The sequence below is a fragment of the Habropoda laboriosa genome, unplaced genomic scaffold (genome assembly GCF_001263275.1).
Source record: "Habropoda laboriosa isolate 0110345459 unplaced genomic scaffold, ASM126327v1 scaffold212, whole genome shotgun sequence".
In the NCBI taxonomy this organism is placed as follows: domain Eukaryota; kingdom Metazoa; phylum Arthropoda; class Insecta; order Hymenoptera; family Apidae; genus Habropoda; species Habropoda laboriosa.
In genome coordinates this window covers 3962741-3987290 of record NW_017100509.1, presented here as the reverse complement: position 1 = coordinate 3987290, position 24550 = coordinate 3962741, and the positions used below count along the sequence as shown (strand labels likewise).

Below are 24550 nucleotides of genomic sequence, written 5' to 3'. Positions count from 1 at the left end.
AAATATACCGACAATAAATGCATGTAATTTGATTTAATAGGATATTTTAGGTGTAATTAGAAACCGTATCTTACTTTATCGTTCTCCTTTTTCGTTCATTAAAGTGATATAAATCGTGGCGAATTAAGAGTGTTGCAATATACCGTTTATGATACGATCTTTACTTTTCAAGAATGTATTACACTTAGGAATTCAATTTATTACCGTAACAGGTTTCGTGTAGCAGTAGAAAGCTTTTTAAATTACGATTACAAAGTCTGTTTTCTATTACATAATGAACGTGTACCTTTTTTTTTTCTTTCACTAATAAACCTTGAGACTTTTTTGCAATTTTTTTTTTTTATCAAACATCTGTGTTTCAACATTTCGTAAAAATGGTTATTTTGAGTATTCTTTATTCTACTTTACCTCAGAATCTTTGAACATTTAACTTTAAGGCAGAGTTTCGTCTCTTGTCAAGCTTCTTTTATAGCGAATGTAATAAATTCGTTAACATCGATTATTCATGTACTAATGAATAAATACGTTACTTCTACATACATTTGACATTTTAGAGGCGTTCCTTACGAGGAACGAATAAAATTTCAAAGTCTTAAACGCAATTATGATAATTCAACGCTAATAGATAATATACATACATTTCATTTCTATAGAAAAGAAAAAAAGCAATGTATGCTCTCGTAATATATACAATCAAATAGTTACTTTTACGTTATATACATATTTGCAATGTGACAGCGCTGAAATTATAATTTAGAATGTTAAAAGAGACAGAGAGAGAAAGAAAGGGAGCACTTGAACTTCCCTTATCTTTTCTTAAATTAATCCAATAGAAATTAGGCCATCCTGAAAATTCCCGCGCTTTTAAGCGTTCTTTTAACAAAACTAAACTTCTCTGAAATTAAACATTTTTATTTAAGATAGTGTATTAAACTTTACGAAAAATGTTTAATTTCAATAAAGTTACGTTTATCTTCAAAATGAACGACCAAAGACCGCAAGAAATTTCACGATGATCCAATAAAATATTGCAATAACATTTAATATCCTTTGCATTAAATGTATTTTCTCATAGCATACTTTCTCACAAAGAAGGTATTTCTCCTGTGTTAGTTTCTCTTACTTTAACGTAAAAAATTTTCAGTTACTCCATTACTGTTTCCTTCTTTTCGCCATCTTAAACGTACTGTACGGTTCAGTGAACTCTGCCACAGACCTGGGACTCTATTCCGCCCAAATAGGGGTAGCCGCTCTTCGCCTCGCTAGGGCTGTGCGGTGTCACATGATGATTTATCCCTGTTGAGGCTGGTACTGCCGACGATGCGCCCTGAACCATGCAGGCGCTCATATTCGACGCTGTAGGGCTGACGCTACCGCTTAAACTGCCCAGGTTCAGGTTGCTGGAAGTTAAGTTAGAGGCGAGGTTGCTGCTGCCGTAGTGAGAGGCATTGAATAACCTGCAACAAAAAAATAACAGAGCTCTGCAACGAACGTTTCTTTCAGTCTGTTCGAGGGTAAAGAGAGGCGAAGTTAATCATCGTAATTACAGTCGTAGGACGACTTCTCGTACTTTCCGAAAGGAATATTCCCCGTGTTACTGTGAAGCTGTGTTTTTCGTAATATTGTTTGTTTAAAAATTGCATTACGAATGATTATTTACATTTCAGTGGATATTCTGGAAGGAGAGTTACGAGTGATTCTTTGATAAAAATAGTAGAAATCGTTATCGGTTGAATATAGAGCAGGATTTTGCACAAGCTCGAAACGAAAGTTCTTTACAGTAATATTGTTTGATTAAAAATTGCATTACCCAATGATTACTTAAATTTGAGTGGACATTCTGAAAGAAGAGTAACGAGAGCGTATTTGCTAAAAATGGTAGAAATGGAAAGTTGTTCGCAACAAATCTGGATTGCCCTCCGTTTTCTTATTAAGCAAAATATTCGTCCATCTCGTGTGGATTCATTGATCGCGTATTTAAAAACCGTCTCGATAAAGCCCGGACTAAGGCGAGATGGTCGCAAGGATCACCGGCGTAGAAAGCAACGAATTTATGCTCGTTTTACACCGAATGTAAAGCAGGTCGACGACGCGGCGGTTTCAGGCGAACGGGGGGCGACCGTATCAAACTATTAACGCGGAGCAGTTTCGCCAAGCGCGCATAACCTCTGGATGAAATTCTCTTTCCGTTTCGCGAATCTCAAAGTAACCGCCGCGCCGGCCAGTTCTCCCTCGTTTTGCCGTGCAATCAAAGCTTGCTGCTCGTTTGCAAGCCGATACCGGCCGCGCACAAGCTTCACACTCGCACACGTACGAGTACGAATCGTTTAGGGCGTGTCGAGGCTGCCAACAACCGATTTCAAAACGGAGTAGCGGCCCTTTTGACCGTTTCGGCACAGCAGCACGGTTAAGGACCCTAAAGCGTGCCGATGCTGGAACCATTTAATTCCTCTCTCTCTCTCTCTCTCTCTTTCTCTCAACTTCCTCCGTCTCTTATATCCTCTCGTGTTCACCTTTTCTCCATTTCTTTTTCGTTTCTTCGCCCCTTCGTCCTTTCTCGTCTTCTCTTAATTCCTCCTTCGAGACGACGCACCGAGGATTTATCGACTGTCCCCGTAGCCGGTTTACGAATCTATTTTCCCCTAGCCGACCACGGCCACAAATCACATTTATTTCTATGGAAGTGTTAATGAATTCCGGTGAACCCCCCGATAGAATGAATAATTTATAATTGACGCTTGCTAAAATTAAGGATGTTCGTTGCCGGCGGAGCAAGAAGCGAACGACTAGACAATCCTGTAGATTCGATTGGTTTGTATATAGAAGGTGTTTGCGAGTGAACGAATAACTGGATTTCTTGCTGATTGAACCGTAATGCGGTTTAGACGATTTCATTTGTTAACTGGGGAAGACGAGTTGACTCGTCGTTGGTTCGTCGATACTTAGAACACGATCATTTATTTATTCTGGGATTGGTAGAGTTTTAGGTGTGTCTTGGCGGTAACGATCAAAGGACGAAGATAACTAAAGAAAATTAAACTATTTATATTCTATATTTTATATACAAGGTTTGACATAAATCGGTCGCCATAATATTTTAGCTAATTCTGATACTTTAACAAAAGATATTTTTCAAACGAAAGTTTATGGGCGCAAAAGAAATCTTCGAAAGTATCTTTTCTCCACAAAAAATTCACGCCAACTTGTGACTTTTAAGTAGCACTGTATATTTTTCTTTCCACATTCGTTTATTCGTATTAAAAATTTATCGATGCAGAAGAAATTCTTGAAAATATTTTTTCTCCATAAAAAATTGAGATACATTTCCATATGCACAAACTCCTGAAAAAACCAATTCAGTAAACAAAAATTGATTTCGCATACCAAGAAAAGGAAGGAGCACGAAGATTGTTGCATACTAAACGCAAATGAAAGCCACAAAACTCGTGCATCACGAAAGCAACGACTGATAATATTAGTTGGAGGAATCGCATAGTGCATAATCTCGCTTGATAATATTTCTGCACGCGTGTAGTATGTACACGAGCTTCAGCGGACGATAAAATGAATGAAAAATGTTGGTGGTAATGTCCCGGGCCGAAGGAATTCGTAGAGGCAGCCGAACCGAGGTCGAATAGCTTCCGGGGTGAAGGAAAGGCCGCGAAGTCCTCCGGTTAAAGCTGGATCATCGGCGAAGATCAAGACCCGCGTTGGATTATTAGCCAGTAGCGTTTCATTACGGGGGCCGAAGAAGCAACATAATTGAGGACCACACAGAAAACGTGTCGGTGGGGTCTCGACCGCTTCACCTCTCTGAGCCAACAACTCTCTTTTCCTCCCTCCTCCTTTTTTCCCCCTCCCCGCTCACTCTCTACGGCAAAACCTTCATCTCACCTGTTCCTCCCATTACTTCGCTCCCTCTTTATTTCCACCGCTTTTCCGCACTCTTTCATCCGCTTCGCTTTTCGATCAATGTCTTATTTTTTTTTTTTTTTTTTTGCTTTATAGATACGAAGGATTTTAGTATGCTCTTTATTTCCACCGCTTTTCCGCACTCTTTTCAATTTTGTTATTTTCTTACTTTATAGATATAAGAGAATCTCGTGTTTTTAATTTTTATTTACCTTCTGTTCGTCACAGCAAGTTGATGAAATCTTTATAATTTCAGGATGCAGTGAAAAAGTTACTCATGAGACTTTTAAGGATTGTTCGATCATTCGAGGCTTCCGGGTTAGTCCAATGTTTATTAAATTTCGATGTTTTGTCAATATTGCAATTAGTCTCATCAGGGTAACAGCTGACCAATTAAGACACCCGATATGGCAGCTATTAATCAGAAATTATTAGCGTGTCTCTATTAGAGTATAGGCTCTGACGAAGCTAACTGCAACTTTGGCGAATTGCTGGAATTTATAATAATAACCATCGGACACAGTTATAACCCGGAAGCCTCGAATAACAATTCAAGGAGTTACTCGTTTAATATCTTTATGCATTTTGTTGGCCTCTTCTGTGGGCAGGGTTTCGCATAAATTGGAACGAAGGTGAAATTGGGTGATATTAAAAGAGACGTTAATGAAAGTGAAAAGAGCGAGGGCTGTGGAAGGTATCAGTTATTTTCTAATTAAATTCTATTCTGTAAAACACTAATACATTTCATTCCTTGCTATCGTTTTTTCTTATTTCATTCTCCTCTTTGCGTATTACTTTTCTGCATAATTATCGTAAAAACTAATTTCGTATAATATCTTCTAAATATGATAGCGAGATTGCAAAAGTGTATCGAACATTATGGAAATTATTATTTTTTCAAAATGAACGGCTTGAAACCGCGGGAATCTTCAGGATGACATAATATGTAAATAAGGGAATAAGTGATGAGATAAATATGATTGTAAATATTAAATTTGCCAAAACAGATGCAATACCTTCCGCTAGTTTGATTTTCCTCCCTCATTATCCTTTCTAGTTTTCAGAGTCCACTTATGGTTTGCCGCTACTCTTTCTTTTTCCATTTGTCCGTCTTTCTCCTAAGACTTTCATCGTTTGCGGTCAGCGTTGCAGCGAATTGGCCTCTGCACTCGGCGTGTAACAGCACGCTGCAGCAAGCGAACATTTCGCCAACCTATTATTACGCCACAATGGCTGAATTAATTGTTCGAAACACCCTGCGAGCACAGACTGCTCGCTCTTTCTTCTCACCGAGTATCTCCCAGATTTCTTTCCTTTTTTCTACTATGCTTTCCCCTCTGAGTGGTTCGCCCGCTTTAAACGTCCGGGATAATGTATCTCTACCCGGACAACGTGCACTTTGCTTCGACACTGGACCCTGCCTCGTGGGGGGTCCTTCTTCTTGTGCTTTCGACTTTGAACAAGTCGACATTTCCTTCGGTCACTCTTGTTTTTATAGCACGTAATATTGACTGGTTCATAGAATAATGTAATTTTATCATTTTTACGGAAGATCGTTTTCGTTTGCCTATCGGAAATACACTTTTTCTCTTTCTCTCTACGTATGTAAGTACATATTTTAATTTTGATACTTGGCGGTAATTATTTCAACACTTAAAATATGAAATTAGTCGTTTTTAACCATTCAGGTTTGTTACTTTAAAAAAGTGAATCGATATTGTTATGCTTCTTACAGCAGTGGCAGGTTGATGTGTATTGTTTAAAAAGACTATTCCAAATGTATCTGTTTTTCTTATGGTCTGAAAAATGTTTCAGAAAATTCCCTCTGTTTAGCAAGAATATAATTAAGGGTGATAGAGATTTGAGCCATTCATAAATATTAAACTTATTAAAATTTCTAATTTAAATAAAAAAGATCTTCAAATGTTTCGATATTTATCTGTCCAGTATGTCAGAATATGATTAACTTTGCAATTACTTAGAGAAATGTATTATGAAATGAATGCAAAAATTTACTTGAATTATTTGATAGACAGAGAATAGCTTTGGTCAACTTAAAGCAATAAGTATAAAATGAATGATATTTAAAAAAAAATATCTGTTATCAATTAGTGTCCTTTCTTCTAGTATTTTACTTATGAGGCATAATAGACCGATTATAATCTTCAGCGTTATTCCAACTATTCTAAAAAAACTTCTTTAGTAAATTATAACTTACCCATAGTTGTCAGCGGTCGGCCTTGGCCACTGTTGCTGAGCAGCATAGTAATTCTCGCTATAGTTGTAGTGTTGTGGATAACCAGCCGTGGTTGCTGCGGCCGCAGCTACCGATGCTTGGCCGTAGCTCTGATAACTTTCAGCACTGCTACCGTAGTGCTGTGTTTGAAAGGATTGCAAGCTCATTGTGTTGAAAGCGTTCAACTGTTGACTGTTCAGTTGCTTGCGAAGCCTGGCTCGTCTGTTGCTGAACCACACTTGCACGCGAGCTTCCGTCAGATTCGTTCTATAGCAACAATACGAAGGAAACCTCGCTTTTATTTCCGAAAATTCATATATTTTGGTTGCTCATGTTTTATGATAAAGTTATTTTTGTTGGTACAGATAATTATGCATATTTATGTTAAATGTACGTGTGCAAATAAGACGTATAATTAGTTACTTTTGAGCTAATTCTTCTCTGGTGTAAACATCTGGATACTGGGTTCGGTGAAAAGCTGCTTCAAGTTGTTCAAGTTGTTCGCCGGTAAATGTAGTCCTGCTTCGACGTTGCTTCCTCTTCAGGGCAATTCCTGGTTCGCTTTCTGTGTCTGAATCGTCGCCACTGCTACCGCCTGAAAGACGAACGTAACGAAATGCAAATAAGTGTGAGATAAATTGAAAAAAATTATTTCATCTCGAGTATTCATAAAAATTTTCTCGTACCACCCTAGCTAGAGAAGGTAATTAAGCGACGAGAATACAAACTAAATCATTTCTTTTTATTTCAATAATTTTGCACATAGAGGTTGGCACATACGAACACACTTTATCCCATTTTTAGGGAAATTTTCTATTCTAGCGAAAAGCCTGATTTGCATATATCACTGCCTATCGCTCGGCGATTCTCTCCCGCCGCCTAACGTGCGCATGGTAAAATTAATTACGGAAACCGGCCTTTTCTTCGGTGTGCCACGTGAAGAGAAGGAATTGGAAATTCCTCGGTACGCGCGAGCAAGGCGTCTTATCAGTGAAAGGAATCGACGGTAAGGTCCAAGAGATCCGAGAGATGTTACGGAGCACGCTTCTTAATAGCGGCAAGAAGGTCTTCCAGTCCAGCACGTGCTGCACGTCAGATACCGAAGATAGGAAGCGAGTCGTTCACGCCCACAGTTCACACGCCGGACTGGGCAACCTACCATTAAGACCCTCCTGATTACAGCCGTGCCAGCCGAACCTATACTAAACTAAAACACCGGAGAAATTAGGGTCCGCCGCGAAGAAATTAAGTTCTTTGACATGTCCCGTCCCACCCGAGCTAAACGAAAGCCACGAGATACACTTCCTTTCTGACCCAGCCTCTGGTCCATACCGGAAACTCTTTCGTCTCTCCAATCGACGTCGAGTTTTATGACAACGTAATTACGCGCCTATTTTAACGTGACCGTTTTTCGTTTCTTCGTGTTCTTTTCCTTAACGCGACTCGCAGATCGTTCCTCCTTCATCGTTTTCCGATACCTCTTGATTCTGTTAGATCACCTGACAGGCGTTGATTTTGGTCAAAAAAGCTTGAATTGCAAAAACGGTACCACATTTGAAATTTTCTAAATTAACCTCGAGTTGTGTATTAGGTAAAGAATTTTGTAGTTTAGGGTTTTCTTACGTAGATAAGAGGGATCTATGTTAATTTCAGTTTCGTCTTTGCTTTCGCCTTGATTCAATGTTTCACGCGTCGATTTCCTGAATTAAGTGGATCGATCGACGTGCAGGTACATCTAAATCAATAGCACCCGTGCGAACGTCAGCTAGAATTCATGAAGTTCAAGGCTGCGAAGTGCACAGCGGTTTCGTCGAGATTAAAGACCTCGCCGCAGCCGTAAATCCTTCTGACGGCTTGAACGGAACACCTTGGCCACTTCTCAAAGCCTTCACGCTTTCGACGGCTAGTCAACGCTCGCCAATATCGCGGTTTGTTTCAGCAAATAGTGAAAAATGTGTTTGATCGATCACCGTGTATCCCTGATTCACTTGTGAGTGAATTAACGTGTTCGATGGAATAAGAGTTTTCAATGTAATCGATTATTTCAGAAAACATATAACGGTATCAAAATGTGAAGAAGTTGTTCTTTTCTTTTTTGCAATTTTTATGTATTAGTGAAGCTTTGGAAAGGTGATTTATTAGTTGCAATAATTGAAAAATGTCATCTGTTGAAAGTGGAGAAAATAGAGTCACAAGTTCAAACAAAACTTATGCTTCTTATAACATTGCCTGTTTTATGCTTCTTGAAAAAGATTATCAACATTTTCAGGTGCTTTGCAATGGGGTTTTCAAGTATTCGCGTCCACACCTGTATTTTACATTTTATTCTTATGAAAGGAGATATACTGATTTGCAAGCTTTATAAACTTAAGTCACATTAACTGAATCTTCATATCTTATTTATCTAATTAATTCTTTTCAAACAATTCTTATCTGTTTCTTTTCGTTTCATTAAGTATCGACATGAATCTAATTTTCAATCACGCTTTGGTTACATAAAAACACATTTTTAAGAACTTGCTAATGGATCATTTTGACTCACGTGGTCCTTCAAATAGCCAAAATTGATTAAAGAAATTTAATACGTCTAACTAATTTACATATTGTGTGTAAGTAGAATTGTTTTTCTATAATTTTTCGTGGTCGTCAATGCAACATTAAATAACTAACTTAATAATAAATACACATGTTACTAGTTCCACAGATATGAAAGTACAATTGAATTGTAACATGTTTCTAAACGCAGCCGAAAGAAAGTCAAGAAAAAAAAAAGTCTTGTTAATATCACGAACTGTTCGCATCGGCAAAACAATGTTGTTACACAATGGACCCCGTGATGAATCACAAGAGTACACAGCAAGAGAGAGAACCGCAAAGAGTTAATCGTCCAAAACCATGTAAACAATTACTGTCGAGAAAGGTAGACAGTTATTATCATTATCCCTGACAGTTTCGCTTGACTACCACTTTAGATCAGCGAAACATCTAAATCAATAGAGCGGCCTGTTGTTCCTCGAAGAAAACGGCAGGCTGGCACTGGATGTTGGCGGTTTGTAAGATTAGAGGCAGCCGGATACGGTACACGGGAGACCACACGCCGCGTGTGTATATGCGCTCCACCTTTTCGTCTCTGCATCTTCCCTTTTTGCTCTACCTTTACCCTCTTAACCCTTTCATTGCTACGTATTGGCGCCTATAGGCGTTTCGAAAATTTTCTATCACTGTACTGCTGCTGCAGCCCTTTTGGCGCACTTTCATCTTAATTTAATACTAATTTTATCCTTTGCACAGTTCCATTTTAATTTAATACTTAATTTTATCCTTTACACGCGTCCATCTTAATTTGATAAATTAAATTTTAAAAGGATACAAATTTGACAGTCGCGGTTAAAAATTTGCAATTTTTCACATACTTTACGTATTTAAATTTGCCGCAGCGAAAGGGTTAAACTGGAGTTTTTGCGTTTATTTCTGTTTCTACTTTTTTTTTGTTGGACTAACACGTTCAATTTTAAGGAGAAATATTTTTTTAACCAGAAAAAGGAAAGGATAATTAAACAAAGAAATATTATTCTAATATTAAAAATGTTAAAATACTGGGCGCTAAAATTTCTCAGATTTATTCACTAGTTGATACAAGAAGAGTATGCAGCTAATATATTAAAACATTTGATTCGGTAATTAATGTACGATTACCATTCACTTAGTACTACTAGATAATAGTGTTCACAGCTACCGTTTCAAATCTTTTCTGATTATTAAAGTGATTATAGTTGGTTACGACCGTTAAATATAGAATGCTAAGTATGAAACGCGCAAATGATGCTATAAAACAGAGATATTAATTTTCGCACTAAACATTTTCCTTCCTTTTTCGATATTATTCCCTCGTTTCTTATTTATACGAATTCCTCTATCGACGAGAACCTGTGAAAACCAACGGCTGCGATTGAGGAGCTTTTCGCTTAGAAAATGACGAATTTTGCCATTTTTGGCGTTTTGCATTTTCGGGTAGCTTGAACCTTTCGAAATATATCTCTGAAGGGATTTTTTAAATTCGAGAAATTGAGTTTCAGTCTACCCACAAAACCTCGCGCAGGATAAACGAAGTTTCGAACACGAAACACGAAATACTTCTCGTTTAAAATTCCTTATACCTGCAGAACAGTAAGAAGAATCGATTTATGCGTACAGTAAACTAAATACCTAACTACACAGGATATTGTATATTAAAAAGAAAGTACCTATACCTACGTACAATTCTATCCTTCAGTTATATCGCTGTTATTTTCCTTCGAAGGAAATATGATCGTGGGAATATAAACTTCGCCGAATCATGCAACATTTCACTTAGAATATACTTATAACGCATTCTAGATTTCAAGAGCCAGCCTGTGCAACGCAACTTGACCGGACGACAAAATGAAGATTTGTGTGCGGCGCGGTGGAAACTGATCAACAGGTAGGCCATCCCAGGCGTTCTTACATCGGGCCGCAATTCCAGACGTACATCTAATCAAAACTAAATCTTCCCGCCAAGGTAATAAACTCAACACATCTACGCACCACGGGACGCCTAATATTTCTTCGCGAGCTTCACCGCCACCAATAAATAAAAAACAGAGGAACCCCCCTTTACGTCCGTCGCCGGTCGAACCTATGTTTCTGTTAATATCTTCCTGCCCTCGGAACTATTCAGTCTTCAAATAGCTAAAATTTCGTTCATTTTCTTCTTTTATGAGAGATTTTATTTTATTCTTTTTGCGTTAACGTACGTGTAGAAAAATATGACTTATCGTATGGCAAAATTATGTTGAAGCATTCTTGCGTTACTTTTCTTCCATTTGTATTGTGTTAAAATATTTTTTGTGTTATTTTATTTCCGAATGGAATTTAGAGAAATTTATTAGTTTTTTAGGAAAACTTCATTTTTCTTCTTGAAATCATGCATTTTTTAATTACACAGTATATAGTTGGTAATAAAAGAGAAAAAATGGCCGATGAATTATATTTCCACGAATGATCCATATATTAACAATAAATCTAAATCTAAATTGGTTTTTTCGAAATCTGAGATCGAATTCAAATCTACAAAAGACATTGAACATTGTCGACAAGAGGGAAGAAACATTCCTGTGCACAGTAGTATTGTCATAAGCAAGCAGCCGCAAATCACGATCTTTCCTCTTACAGTAAAAAATCCTGCTAATATGTATGCGGCACTTATCATTACGGTCACCTTAACTCAATTAACGTAGCTGCATGCTGTAATTACGCTTATCGCTCGATTACCTCAAGCATTTCATTACGCTAGCGGAATAGTGTATATGGTGCTAAAACGAGGACGCTGTTTGCGAATTTTGCACGTATCACTTTCGAAAATTTGTGAGAAATCTCTTTGCTTCAATTACAAAATTGCGATAAGAGATCTTGGAATTAAAACGTTATTTGGAGTAAAGAAAACATTCTAGGTATTCTAGAATTAAAATTTTATAAGGTGGTAAACTTACCGAGTATTCCATCGATGGAATGATTTCTTCGAGGATCATCTCCAGGACGAGTTTGATTCGTAGGGCCGCGAAGAAGCCTCGAAATGCTGGAAACTGAGGGCGCGGAAGCTTTGTCGCAAATACCATCCTGCTGGCAGAACCACATTGGACTAGTTAGCATACTAATGCAACAATCACATTTTACTTTCTTACTATTACTACTTTCACTGTGCAATTTTATTATTTAACCGAAAATTTAAAATTCATATAAAGGTATCTCGAAAATTTGTTGAACAATAATACGTTTTAAACTGTTGCATAAATCATGCATCTTGATATACAAATTTATCATTGACAAGGGAAGTTTGGTAACCCGAAAATTCAGGAAAATTTGAGACTTTGCAGGAGTGTAGTTCAAGTGACGCTAATTACGAAACTATTTTCTGTTTCCAGGGGTGAAAACACCCCTTCTAAAAAATTACGAGTTTTCATATTATCGTGAATATTTGAGAAACCGTGCAAGATATGAAAAAGAAGTTAAATTCAGATTAATAATGCCATACAGACGTTATCAACAGACCTTTATCAGTTTCTCGCGAATTTCCCAGCTGAATATTCCGGGATTTTGTCTCTTCATATCCTCGATTCTTGCTTCGACTTCGGGTGTGGCGACTCGTGGTTTGCTGCCACCGATTACACCTGGCCTAATCGATCCTGTTTCTTGATATCGATTCAAGATTTTTGATACACAACCATGCGAAACCCTTAGCTGTCTCGAGATTACGCATGGTCTAACGCCAGCTGCCGCCATTTCTACAATTTTTAAGCGAATGTGATTTGGTAGTGGACGTCCATTAATAAAAACACCTCCGAGTTGATTCACGCGGCCTTGTCCTGAAAGGAAAAATAAATATATTCTTTATGTGAGATGAACGTGATATAAAAAAAATTTGGTCGATTCATTTTAAATTAGTTACAGAAGAACGATCGCGAGATAGATTGTTAATTTCTTCGAAACGATAATGACGTTTTTCTACTGTAATAATTAAAACATTTGATCTCTGAAATCACGATTTGAGAACGAAATTTACTTGAAAATAATTTTACGCAAACACAGAAGGCTCAGAACGGCTTCAAACTTAATAGTAACAAAAACAATCAAATAAGCCTGGACAGATCAGAAAATCCAGTGGCACGCGAGGTACAGTTCAACTGCTGCTAATTACCTGTAATCAGCGTTCCCTTTAATTATCGTAATTATAATCACGAAGTCAAGCAAACATCTTTGCACGAACGGATAACTAAATGTTGGTGAAAAAGAGGCCGAGAAGAAGCGGTGGCCCTTTGACGAGGCTTGGAAGAGAAGGGAGGAGCTCCAGAAGAAGGAAAGAAGTGAAATAAGATGCTGTTGCCAATTTCGTGGCCTTTTACGAGGTCCACTATGAGACTTTGCGCGAAGTAGAGAACTGCAAAAAGGACGTGTCGTGTGTCATGGTTCTGGTTTTGCATGTAGTGGTTAAACTCGAGTCAGGATTTAGTTGGATGAAGTTCCTTCGTTCAAGTCTCTTCTCTTGAAAATACACGCAGAGATGGAGTTCGTTTTTCAGAATCTTCTCGTTTAAAAATTTACCTAAAGTGCAAAGTGGTCGCAATAATTACGGTGATATTGTATTTTCGCGCATTTATATAAGATGTTATATATTCTATTTTATTTCATTTCGACACTGACAACTTCGAGGGTTGTTGGCCCATAAAAATATGTGTCAAATATTTTTTCGAGAACTACATCACACGTAAATTTCATCAAAATCACCGAGTGACACTTGAAGGTGCTCCCTTGTGAATGGCGAGAGTTACATGTCTCTAATTTGCATATTTTGCACAACCTATCCTTCTCTTCTCTCCAATGATTGGTTCTCCCTTCTAGATTTCTACATCTTGCACTTTTCATAACGTGTTATATTTTACGTTTGCAAAAGATGGAAAGACATTCGTGCACACGCAGATTCGCGATCTTCTACGTTACATCGGATGTTTGTATTGGCTAGGTAAGGAGATTTGAATGCCTGGTAATGTGTATGGTGCAAGCAGCATGGCGGTGGCGTGGAGGGAAAAGCGATTTATCCAGTATGTGTAATGTAAAAATGATTTGATTGAAGTGAGACTTCAGTGTTAGAAATGATTACTATGACAGTTGTAGGTATGTTTAATTTCATCGAGATTATCCAGACTTAATTAGATAAATAAGAAGTACTAATAGAGTTTAATAAAATAATAGGAACAAAGTTGAAAATTTTATTCGATACGAAAAATAATAACGAAATCACGATAAAAATGATAATAATAAAGTTTCTAATGTTGTAAATTCATCAAGTGCTATCCAGTGATATATTACTAAGATGGATACGGTGATCAATTATGGTATTGCGTTACTGCTCTGATTGCACCTACATCATCATGTGTAACACAGACTCTATTTTAGCATTATTACGCGAAGGATTACGCTACTGTACAATATTAACCACGACAATTCTTTCACCAATACGTCAAAATTTTGAAACAAGTAATACCTGTCGGATACTACAAAAATTATTTAAAATGTCATATGAGATACGTATTAAAAGAGGAACAAATTTTAATAATATAAAAACCCAATTCATCCTGCGATAAAAGAGATAACAAACGAAGATTATTATAACGGGTGGATGTAGCGGCATGCGTAAATCACTTACACTTCTGTCGCACTCAATTAATTTCTCTTACGGTCCAAAGATTTTCTACCTATAATCACCGCGAATTTGCATTAAAACGAGAAAAAGAGTGTCGTTGAACAGCAAAAGGTTCATGGCAAACTACCGCGATATACCTAAGGTTTACGACGCACAAGAGTAATTGGATGCGATAAAGAACCATTGTTTCCAATGCATTGCTCTCGTAGTTATTCTCGTAAGTCTTCCCGAATACGAGGTCTCGTTTCTTTTAGAATAGTGTTGGACGAAATATCAAACTCTACCTTGTTCAAATCCACGAATACGTCAGCACCGTTTATCTTTTCGATTCGATGGCAAAAAATTTAAAAAGTACGTTTCAACATTTTCTCGATATTCTACTCTTCGATTCGAAAATGGCTACTTATGTTCATTGTCGTTACAACTTTAATATAATCTTATCTCACACGCGAAAGTTATTATAACATCGTCAAGATTCTAAAAAAAATGATTCATTCCAGAATCTCTAAGTTGAACATATGTGTATTTTTCCCAATACATGACGTTAACTTTGAAATCATGCAATACTTTGTACACCAACGTAACGGGTGTCCCGGTATTTCACGAAAATATTAAAATTCGACGATTTAATTAAACGATAACTTCGACGTCCCCGATACAAGAAAGTCCGTAATACGTTCTAATGGCAGAGCACAAATAAGGAACGGGGCTAACAACTCGCTAAAAATTGATAATTATCGCGACGAAGTAATGAACCTGTCGTTACAAGAACCCCCGGTAACACCTGCTACGAAAACTTCTGCTAATTACCACGGCATAATTCAAAAAGGAGCACCCCACCAGCGGTCCTCCGGCTGTTTCTGGTGCCGCCAAAGTAGTCCCGTTTCGTCATTCATCAAGTCCGCGAGATTTACATCCCCCCACCCCGTGGGATCCGGATGGCCCATAAGGACATATCCACAAGCACGTGTAACGCACACACCGCACACTTAGGCGGGATCGTCGCGTACGTACGGCCGTCGGACACCACTCATGACGTCAGTGAGGCCGCGGGGCCCGACGGGATTACAGGCAAGATCAAAAGGCGCCGACCGCCGCCGCTGACTCCATCTCTTTCCCACTTTCTCCCTCTCACTCTACCCTTAGCTCCTTGTTGCTTTCCGTTTCTCTCAGCGGGCGCAAAGAGAGTCGCGAGATATCCAGAACAGGATGGCCCATTTCCCGTCGTGGCCGTCCCTGTGGGGCCCCGACTCACGCGACAATACGTGAAATTCCGCATAACTGACCCCCGTGCGCGCTCCGTTACGAAACAACCATTCGACGAAAGCTGCGAACCGATGTGGATTAACTTGTGACCGGTGAAACGTTAGGGATACCGTGAAACTGATAGTGGAGTCTAAGCGTTGCGGGTGTAGTGACCAGATGTGTACTAATTTATACAATATAGGATTGATTTAAATTTGATATCGAGCGTTGGACCGATTTTCTTTCATCTCTATCGACACTTGATGGACAGTAACTTGCTGCGTAACGAGAAAAATCTTATTTACAGAATATTCTTTTTCTTTTTGTAACAAGTTTTGTGACTTTCATGACTACGCTTTCAATTTCTGTTTAACCCTTATCTCAATAGCCACAATTGTCGTCTACTTTATCGTCCAATTTTCTGATAAGAAAATTCTAAACTTGAAGCAAACAGATAAAAAATGTACCTTTTACCGGGAGACCAAATATTTTAAGTGAGAAAATGTGCAAAAGTACCCGGGTACCCAAATAAGGGTTAATTATATTAATTTCAGAGTTATGCCATTTTATTTTTAAGGTCTCCCCTATTTATTTAATACCGTATAAACATATAAGACTACATCGATCTACTGAATCGTGGTATGCAATTCGTGAAAAACTTTTCTGCTCGGTGCTAATTAGCGAAAATCGTGTACAGTGGCGATGGGAACAAGCGGGAAGTAAAATTCTCATTTGTTGCGTCGAGCCTAAGAATTCGTAGGTGTGCGTTGCATATGCATCTTTAATAACTCGCGAGGTTTTCGTACACCATTCATTACTTGCGCTCAAGCAACTTTTATGGACTTGAACAATCGTACAACTTGAATCACGGATCTGAATGTTCAACACTCGACCGTGCGAACAGAGCTTTTAGCTCTGCTCCTATTCTCTTCCGCGTCGTACGCGTTTTATTCGAGCGATCAGCTTCATCTCCATAATACTTCCGCGGAATTTGATACTTGTCGATACTTAAGATCGACGAAAGAATGTAGCAATCGGGAAAACAGTTGTTACGAGGACTGTTGGAAAATGATTCTCATAATTCTTGCAGATTAAAATGGTACAATGATACAAATATGCATACGAAAAGAGGAATCTTTATTGCAGAGGTGATTACGATACCTTTTTATTCAATCGCTTATTAACCATTTGGAAGAAACTTATTCTACAATGTGAATGAACTTTTTAGAATTAGGATTTGTATTCAGTATACCTAAATTAATATGAAAGGAGGTCAGTTTATGGAAATGAATATCAATGGAAATTTTTAGGAAAATTAAATTAGTTTATTGCGAAATAATTAGGAAAACTGTCGTTCAGAATATTTTTTTTTCTAAATTTCAAGGTACAAACGATAAAATTACTCGAGAGAATTTCTCCAAAAATGTTCGATGTTCGTTAACATGCTTGAAAAACTTTGTATCTCGTATCAAGAGTAAGACCACCCTGTAGCAAAGATAAAAGAGAGCCGATCTGCTCGAAATGATCGAGAAAATAGTTTTCAGCATGAATTATTGATAACAGATAATTGATTGTGGGCGATCACGCTAATATCCATGATCGTGCCGATATGACGCGATGGGGGCTTCCCCGATTTGAATACACTCGACGCAACTCGCATGATTAAAATTTACCCTCAGGCTAACGGCTTCCAAGAGTGCTGGCATGTGTTAAATACCATTTGACTAGGAAATTCTCTAATAAGTGTTTGACTTGCCAAATTTATATGTACAAAAGTGATTTATCAGATCTCTTTTTTCTTGGTTATTAAATATCATTTTCTTATAAAGCTGAAGTTTGCAAATTTTAATTTTCTCTTCTTAACCTATTATCACCGATATATTTATTACATTTTTCACGCATTCCATGATCACGTAAAGATTTATCTCTTTCCAATCTGTCGTTAATATTTTTTATAATATTGGGTCTCTGGAAAATTCGTGGCCAAAGGATTTAGGAACATCGGTAGATGTTTAAGACAGTGTTTTCCAGCATTTAGCTTATTATGTTTTATCATTGTATTTTCACATTTTTCAGTGAAATCACGCAATGTCTGGGGTCGTTGAACTTGTCCCATTACAGTCTGTAATTCTACAGAAAAAGATATACCCTGTGCCACTTATCATAATCCAACTGACCTTCAAATAGCCTAAACTAGGTGAATTTACACCTACACGTTTTAGTGCCTTCTTCATCTCCTTCAATCTTCCAAAGGCAAGTATTCCAATTTGGTGCACTTTTCAAAATATAATCATTTGCGGATTAAAAAATTTAAGATAAAATTGTTCAAAACAATACACACTTACTGACAAAAATTAAAAAATTTTTAAATTAACTGGTTTGTTACCGAGTGGTCTAAAATTCAAGTAAGTTCAACTTATTCAGAAATGACCACACTCCCATTGGTCAACGATTTAATATTAGATACCTCAAACGAACAGTAAAAGTTAGTGGTGGAAGTGTGTTTGTATGGGACTGTTTCTCGCGTAACGGTCCTGGTCCGTTAATGCAAGTAAAAGAAACTATGGATAGATTTGTGTATTGCAATATCTTGCAAAATCATATGCTGCCATTTGCTGAAGGAAAAATCTGTACAGAGTGGTTATTTCAACATGACAATGACCCTAAACGTTCTTCTAAATTAGTTAAGATATTTCTCACGGAACAGAACGTTGATGTAATCGAATGGCCGAGTCAGTTCCTAGATTTAAACCTAATAGAACATTTGTAAAATTACGTTCAATTGGAACCACTTGTGCTGCAAACCTCTAAAAATTTTTCTATTACCTTCTCTTCCAAAATAGTTTCTCAATATTTCTCCGAACAAATAAATCACAGCAGATCAATGAAAATACTGTACCCGCTTAAGAGTGTCGGTGGATCCAAAGGTACCTGTGCATTTGAGAGTAAAACTATCACAAGTTTCTCTCGAGAGTCAAGTTTATCAGTGAGCACAGTATCGAGAGTGTTGGCGAAGATCTGGACACGCTATTTCATAGTACTCTCAAAAGTAACTATCTTAACCTTTCAGGTACAATTTTTTCAAAGTTAAAAAAAATGATCTAATTTTTTACGTAGTTACTTTTCATTCACGTTAAATCGATAGCAATTAAACTGCTTCCCTTGCAGATTACGTTTTTCACATTTCCCCTATCAAAAATATCGGAATTTTCGGAAAAAACAAAACGTACAAATTGTCCCTGAAGATCTAAAAAAAAAAAAAGAAGAACTCTCAGATGGACAGGTACCCTTAGGCCGGCAACATCTCTCGTTCGAAGCTATTTTTCATAGCGAGCCTCGCACCAAAACAAACCGCTCGTTAACCGTTCTGGCCTTCGCCAGATCAAGAATCAATGATCAACTCCGTTTTGTTTCGAATGGCATTCGTAATCGTATGATAAATGACGAATTGCGCAAACAATCGGCTCGGACGTGTCTCGATGGCGAGGCTGGCGGCCGGATGAAAAGCCAAAGGGAAACAGCCCGGTTCGTGAGGAGGAAGAGGTGGTCGCGTGTACCTGAGTGGGAGTATCCGCATGTACCGAAGGGGATGCATGTACTTAACGTTCGGTGTGAGTTCCGAGTTGCGAAGGCTTCAATCAACGTGCCGTCGCCCGGGGCCTATCCGATATCAGACATTAGGTACCCACGGCTCCAGCTACGTGTTTTAACTCTTTCACGTTCCGACGCCCACGAGCATGGCCTGACTTGCCACAGAGTCGAACTTTTCTCGCTTGAGAACGCGTTCTCGAACAAACGACCACGATGTTTAACCCCTCGACGACATCCTCCGTGTTCACCACCGGCTGTGACTTTTTTTTTAGCGACATTCGCGCGGCAATAAGACGGTTTCGCGTGTTTTTGTTTTCGTTTCAACCACGTTAGGTAGCGAGCTCGTCAATATAGGCACATTTCATGCATAAACGTGGATTTCATGTAAATCGTCGTACTGTGACGTCAGTTGTATAATAAACTAGCGTTCTAAAGATTGTGTTCTTTTAGTATTTTCTGGGTAAGCAGATAGCTTTGATTAATAATTCGCCACATTTTATGTGTGGATTTTGAGACGCATATTCGTTCATAAGTATTAGGACACTTGTCGAATGCGAAGCAAACCTAAACAGTGGTTAAAAAATTATTAAGATCCTGAAAAACAGGATTCAGTCCAGAATCTCGTAATATGTAGCTTAGATTAATTTAGTCACCTTATGCATAAACGTGGATTTCCATTAAATCATCATATTATAATGTCTGTGACGTGAGACTTCGGTACAGCAGTTGTACAGTGAATTAGTGTTCTAAAGATTATGTATTTTATTTTTTAAGTATTTTCTAGATAAACAAATGATTTAAATTAATTTAGACAGGAAATCATTCGGACTCTACAACAATCATTCACACTTTACAGAGCCCTTAATATTATCGATCGAACGTAAATAATCATCATATCCTGTAATACAATACTTCGTGATAAATAGCAGATGAGTTGTTAAAATATACTTGGTTGTATCGCTTTTAAACTAAGTTACTCGACAGTATATTTCAAATAGCGGCTGCATGATTTGCTAAACGGAACCACTTACGCGTATGTACAGTCTTTCGATCACAGCGTTATCCTTCGAATGGAACAATGCTCATGCATATTACAATGTGATCTTGAAATGATCATAAAGTTAAGAATTTGAAAGTCAATATATACCAGCAAAAGAAGAGAAAAAAAAAAACAGCACATTAGCACGACAACATAACTTCTTACCATAGTATCTTTAACTACTTTGGACTTAAGTGTTATAGACATGTTTCACTATTGATAGAGGTATAATTATTGAGCGCATTTTATTTACCAGCTAAAAGAAAAAAAATTGATATTTAAGGAAGATGTTAGTTTAGTTTGCGTAGAAATTGTGGAAGTCAAGGGAACGTATTGATATTATAGATGCACCGTCGAAATAAATACATATGCTAATTATACTTTTTTGTAGAAGATCAGATTTGTTTATTCTTATCAAAAATTTTGGGTGCTTTTTGTAAATTTGTGGATTTGAATCCTGGATATCGTCTTCGTTTGTCGAGAGACAAAGAATTAGAGTGAAATACGAAATATGTCGTATATTTAAAAATAAACTACTTACATATTAAACAATTTATAAATACACTGACTTATTAATGATACTTAGTTGTAGAAATATAGTTGATTAGTAGCGTTTTTTCTTCTTCAAATTTCTGGTTGATTATGTCGGTGCAATGAGTAACAGCAGTGGTTCAACAGATTTTTGCAGCATCAACCACTGAATTGTCTCTTTAATTGAGAAATACCTGTGTTTATCAGACATCGCATATTTTTGAGAAAAAATTCAAACGATCCACGTATGATATGACGCGTAATTATTCACTTTAGGGCCGCGAGATATTTTCAAGCTTTTTCAAACATCGAATTCAAAGATTTGCGTATACTTTTAAGCTAATTTCATAAAAATTGAACGTAACAGAGAAATTTTAATTTCAAAAGTACATTCATCGTATGAAAATCTAGAGGTTTTTGTTATCGTACGAATTCTAATTACAAAATTGGGTGCTTCGTGCATATTATAACGAAACAAAAATTGCTCAAGTGTAATTATAGGATACTTATTAGACAAAAGAAACGGAGAAGCGTTTAATAACTGAAAAAAGTGTCATTACTACCTGAGAAAGATCTCATCTGCATCCTTTAATATTTATCGGACAAAGCAAAAGAACGGAATACGTACTTTCTTGTTCTCGTCGTTGTAAAGGTACACAGACAGAAACCGCAGATTTCAATTATAATTGTAATTAATTCTTGCTTTCGCAAACTGGAATTAAACGGTTTGCTTAACGCAAAGATGAAATTGCATTCGAAGAAGGTCACTGAAGTAATGGAGGGAGGAAAAAAAAACGAAGTGTTTAACACGCGGAGGATAATTCACTCAAAACGCGTCGTAAAACCATTAATATCGACTGTAAAAGTTCGTTTTATTCTTTGTAAAACAGACTCCGAATGGAGATCAACGTCGAAGTACAAAACGCCAATGTTACTCCCGTTTTGTTGTTTGCAATTTGTTTTCCTCGTCGCTCGAATAACCAGTTGTTTACAGTGATCCATAAAAATGATTCGGTTTGGCTATTTATGTGGAGGAGAATTTGCAAAATCACGAATTATTGTAAAAATAGAGAGATAAAGAAGTAAAATTGATGCCTGGAATACGAAAATTCATTAAAATGTGCTTGAAATAACGTGGAAAATTATAGCAATGCAAAAGTAAATAATTTCGGTAGATAAAAGTTAAATAAAAATAAAGTACAAGTGCAAGAAGAATAAAATAATATTATTCTTGATTAATTGATGAATTAAATTGTGAATTCATATATTTTTAAGTAATTCGTTCTTCAAATATTAGTAGAACTCTTAAATGATCATTGTCATGTGAAAACACTATTTAATTAATCTTAATTAGATCATTGAAGACTCAAAAAACAGTTCTGATTGGAATATTATAATATAACATAATAGTGATTTGATCATTATTCTGTTAGATACAATTGTATTTCATTCATGAATATTAATGATGAGTTTGAAATTCCTTTAATAAGTATGTGTAAATTACAATATGAAAAGTTAAATCGTTGCATCACATTGGTTATGCGTTTAGGATGGTTAATTGCATTTATATTTTTATATACATAATTCTAGAAACTTATAGGTACAGTGTTGTAATATTAATTAGCATAAAATTAATGGAAAAGTAAACAGGATGGTATATCAATTCTAAAATTTATACAGAGACTTCTGCTTTGCAAACTGTTTTTTATTAGGCAAAATTAAAAGGAATGTAGTTTTGTTTACTTATAAAATGACACTTTTACTTTTTATGTCTCAGGAAATTAACTAAGAAATTACAATGTCAATGAAATACAACTTCAGCATTGAATCAGATGTTACATGAAATTGCAATTGATATAGTGTGTTATATAGTGTTTTTAGCATTTCTTGTTGTTATTATGTTATCAAATGAATAAAAAATTGAGAGAACATCTCAGAAACGACGAGTAGAAACGAATAAGTCGAAAAATAGACATTTCTGGTGTTTGACACATTGATATACACTATTTTATATTAAACTGAGCAGCTTGGTGCCTTTGAAACTGTTCAACGCTTGAAAATCGTCAGATTTCACGAGGCGTCGCTTGGTCTTCCTGTACCTATAACTTTTCTGTGACTTTTTCAATTGGTTTTATCGAGTTGATTTTTCCAAGAAAATTAATAACACAGCTAAACCATTATTTAACAAATATTTAACATCATAAGTGCAATACAGTGCACAGAAATAATTGTAACACATGAAGAAAGTAGAAACAAGTAAAACAACATTTTCAAAATATAATTTTTGCACCTGATAATTGTAAAATGTTTGATGACTTCAAAATCAAGTTTTAGCAATGTAAATAAGGATTTCTTGGAAGCTTGTATAAAAATTTTCAAGCAGGTGTTACTAATTTAAATCAAAATTTTGTAGAATTGAAAGTGAGTGATGCCGAACAAAAAATTATTCTATTTATTCTTGGCGTAAAATTTGATAAAATGTTGTAAAATACTTTTGCTAATGTGTACTACGGTGAAATAAGTAGAAATCTTGGCATTTTCATTGACGTCGGACAATCTTCAGCCAGGTGAGTTCAGCGACGCTGTATTTCAATCGAAGATGACACCGCAAAATCATCATAAACATACTTGTAAAACTTGCTTTTCATCCAATTATCAATCTTACACAGGAAATAAAACTAACACTAATCGATTGCAAACTATTCTATTGAAAGTAACACGCGAAGTAAGGAAACTTCGATATTGCACAGCATCAAGAAATTATGCGCGTATTATACAATACAATAAATTACTCAATCTCGTAACACACTGTAACAAACCTCAGATCACAAGTTTCGCTGTTTAATTAAACTACCACACGTACTTACAAACACCTAAACAATTCTCCCAATTTACTTCAAATCCCCTTCAACTTCGATCCAACCCAATACTCTAAAATTTATCAATTTTCCAACTCTGTCTCTATTTAATCCCACTAAAGGCAAAGCTACAAAACACTTCACGCTACATTTTCACAGCAAAACAATCAGCTCCCTGCACAACACTTCCCAAATTGACATTGAAATTCGCCAACCGCCAATTTCCACCAGAAACCACGTTCCAAATCTCTCTCCAGTCTCTCCCTAAAACCGTCTCAACATCTAAACGACATGATACACCTACCTTGAAAAGGGTATCCAGTGAAATACGGTGCCATGTTGAGAGTGCTGACTGCCATCTAGTAAATCGTCGTCGTCCTTGACGATCCTCGATCACCAAGCCACCACAAAACGAAAGACGTAGAGAACCAGCAAAGTAATTACAACTGATCAATCACTGCACACGAATCGACCGTTTCATGAAACACACGTTAGACGACAAACGAACGTCGAGATGACCTCGAGAAAGAAGAAAAGAACCGGAGACTGTGAGATGGTGAGATCAGAAACGAGGTGTCTTCTGACAGCGAACGACGGAAAACCGAACGTGGGGAAGCTTTTTACCCGGATTGCAACTTGAAACGATCGTGAGACCTGTTCGCTTCGGGGTCTCGGTTCGAACTGTTCGGCTGCCGATTCGGACAGAGGTTGGTAGAGCAAGGGAGGCTGAGAAAAAGAAAGGTAAAGAAAGGCTGGTAAGACCGAGGGCGAAGAAGGCTCCGCCTTCGTTCCGGGGCCCTGTCGAGGAGGGAACTTCTGGGTCCAAAAGCACCTTGATGGCTCTAGTCGAGCGGTGCATTGGTCATCTCTAAGGTGACCCCCTCGAGGTGGAGGTGGTCTTTTCCATGACTCCGCCCGGG

The 24550-nt window shown here is 37.1% G+C and overlaps 1 protein-coding gene across 1 annotated transcript; it reads right to left on the bottom strand.

The window, feature by feature from the left end:
• Window positions 1-1195: 1195 nt before the first annotated feature.
• LOC108576221 (protein gooseberry-like) lies at window positions 1196-23989 on the bottom strand. The gene is made up of 6 exons (XM_017939175.1): window positions 23935-23989; window positions 12218-12531; window positions 11659-11788; window positions 6572-6743; window positions 6131-6415; window positions 1196-1457 (listed from the first exon to the last, which is right to left on the bottom strand). The coding sequence occupies exons 1-6, from the start codon at window positions 23987-23989 to the stop codon at window positions 1196-1198; spliced, it is 1218 nt and encodes a 405-aa protein (XP_017794664.1).
• Between the last annotated feature and the right edge of the window lie 561 nt (window positions 23990-24550).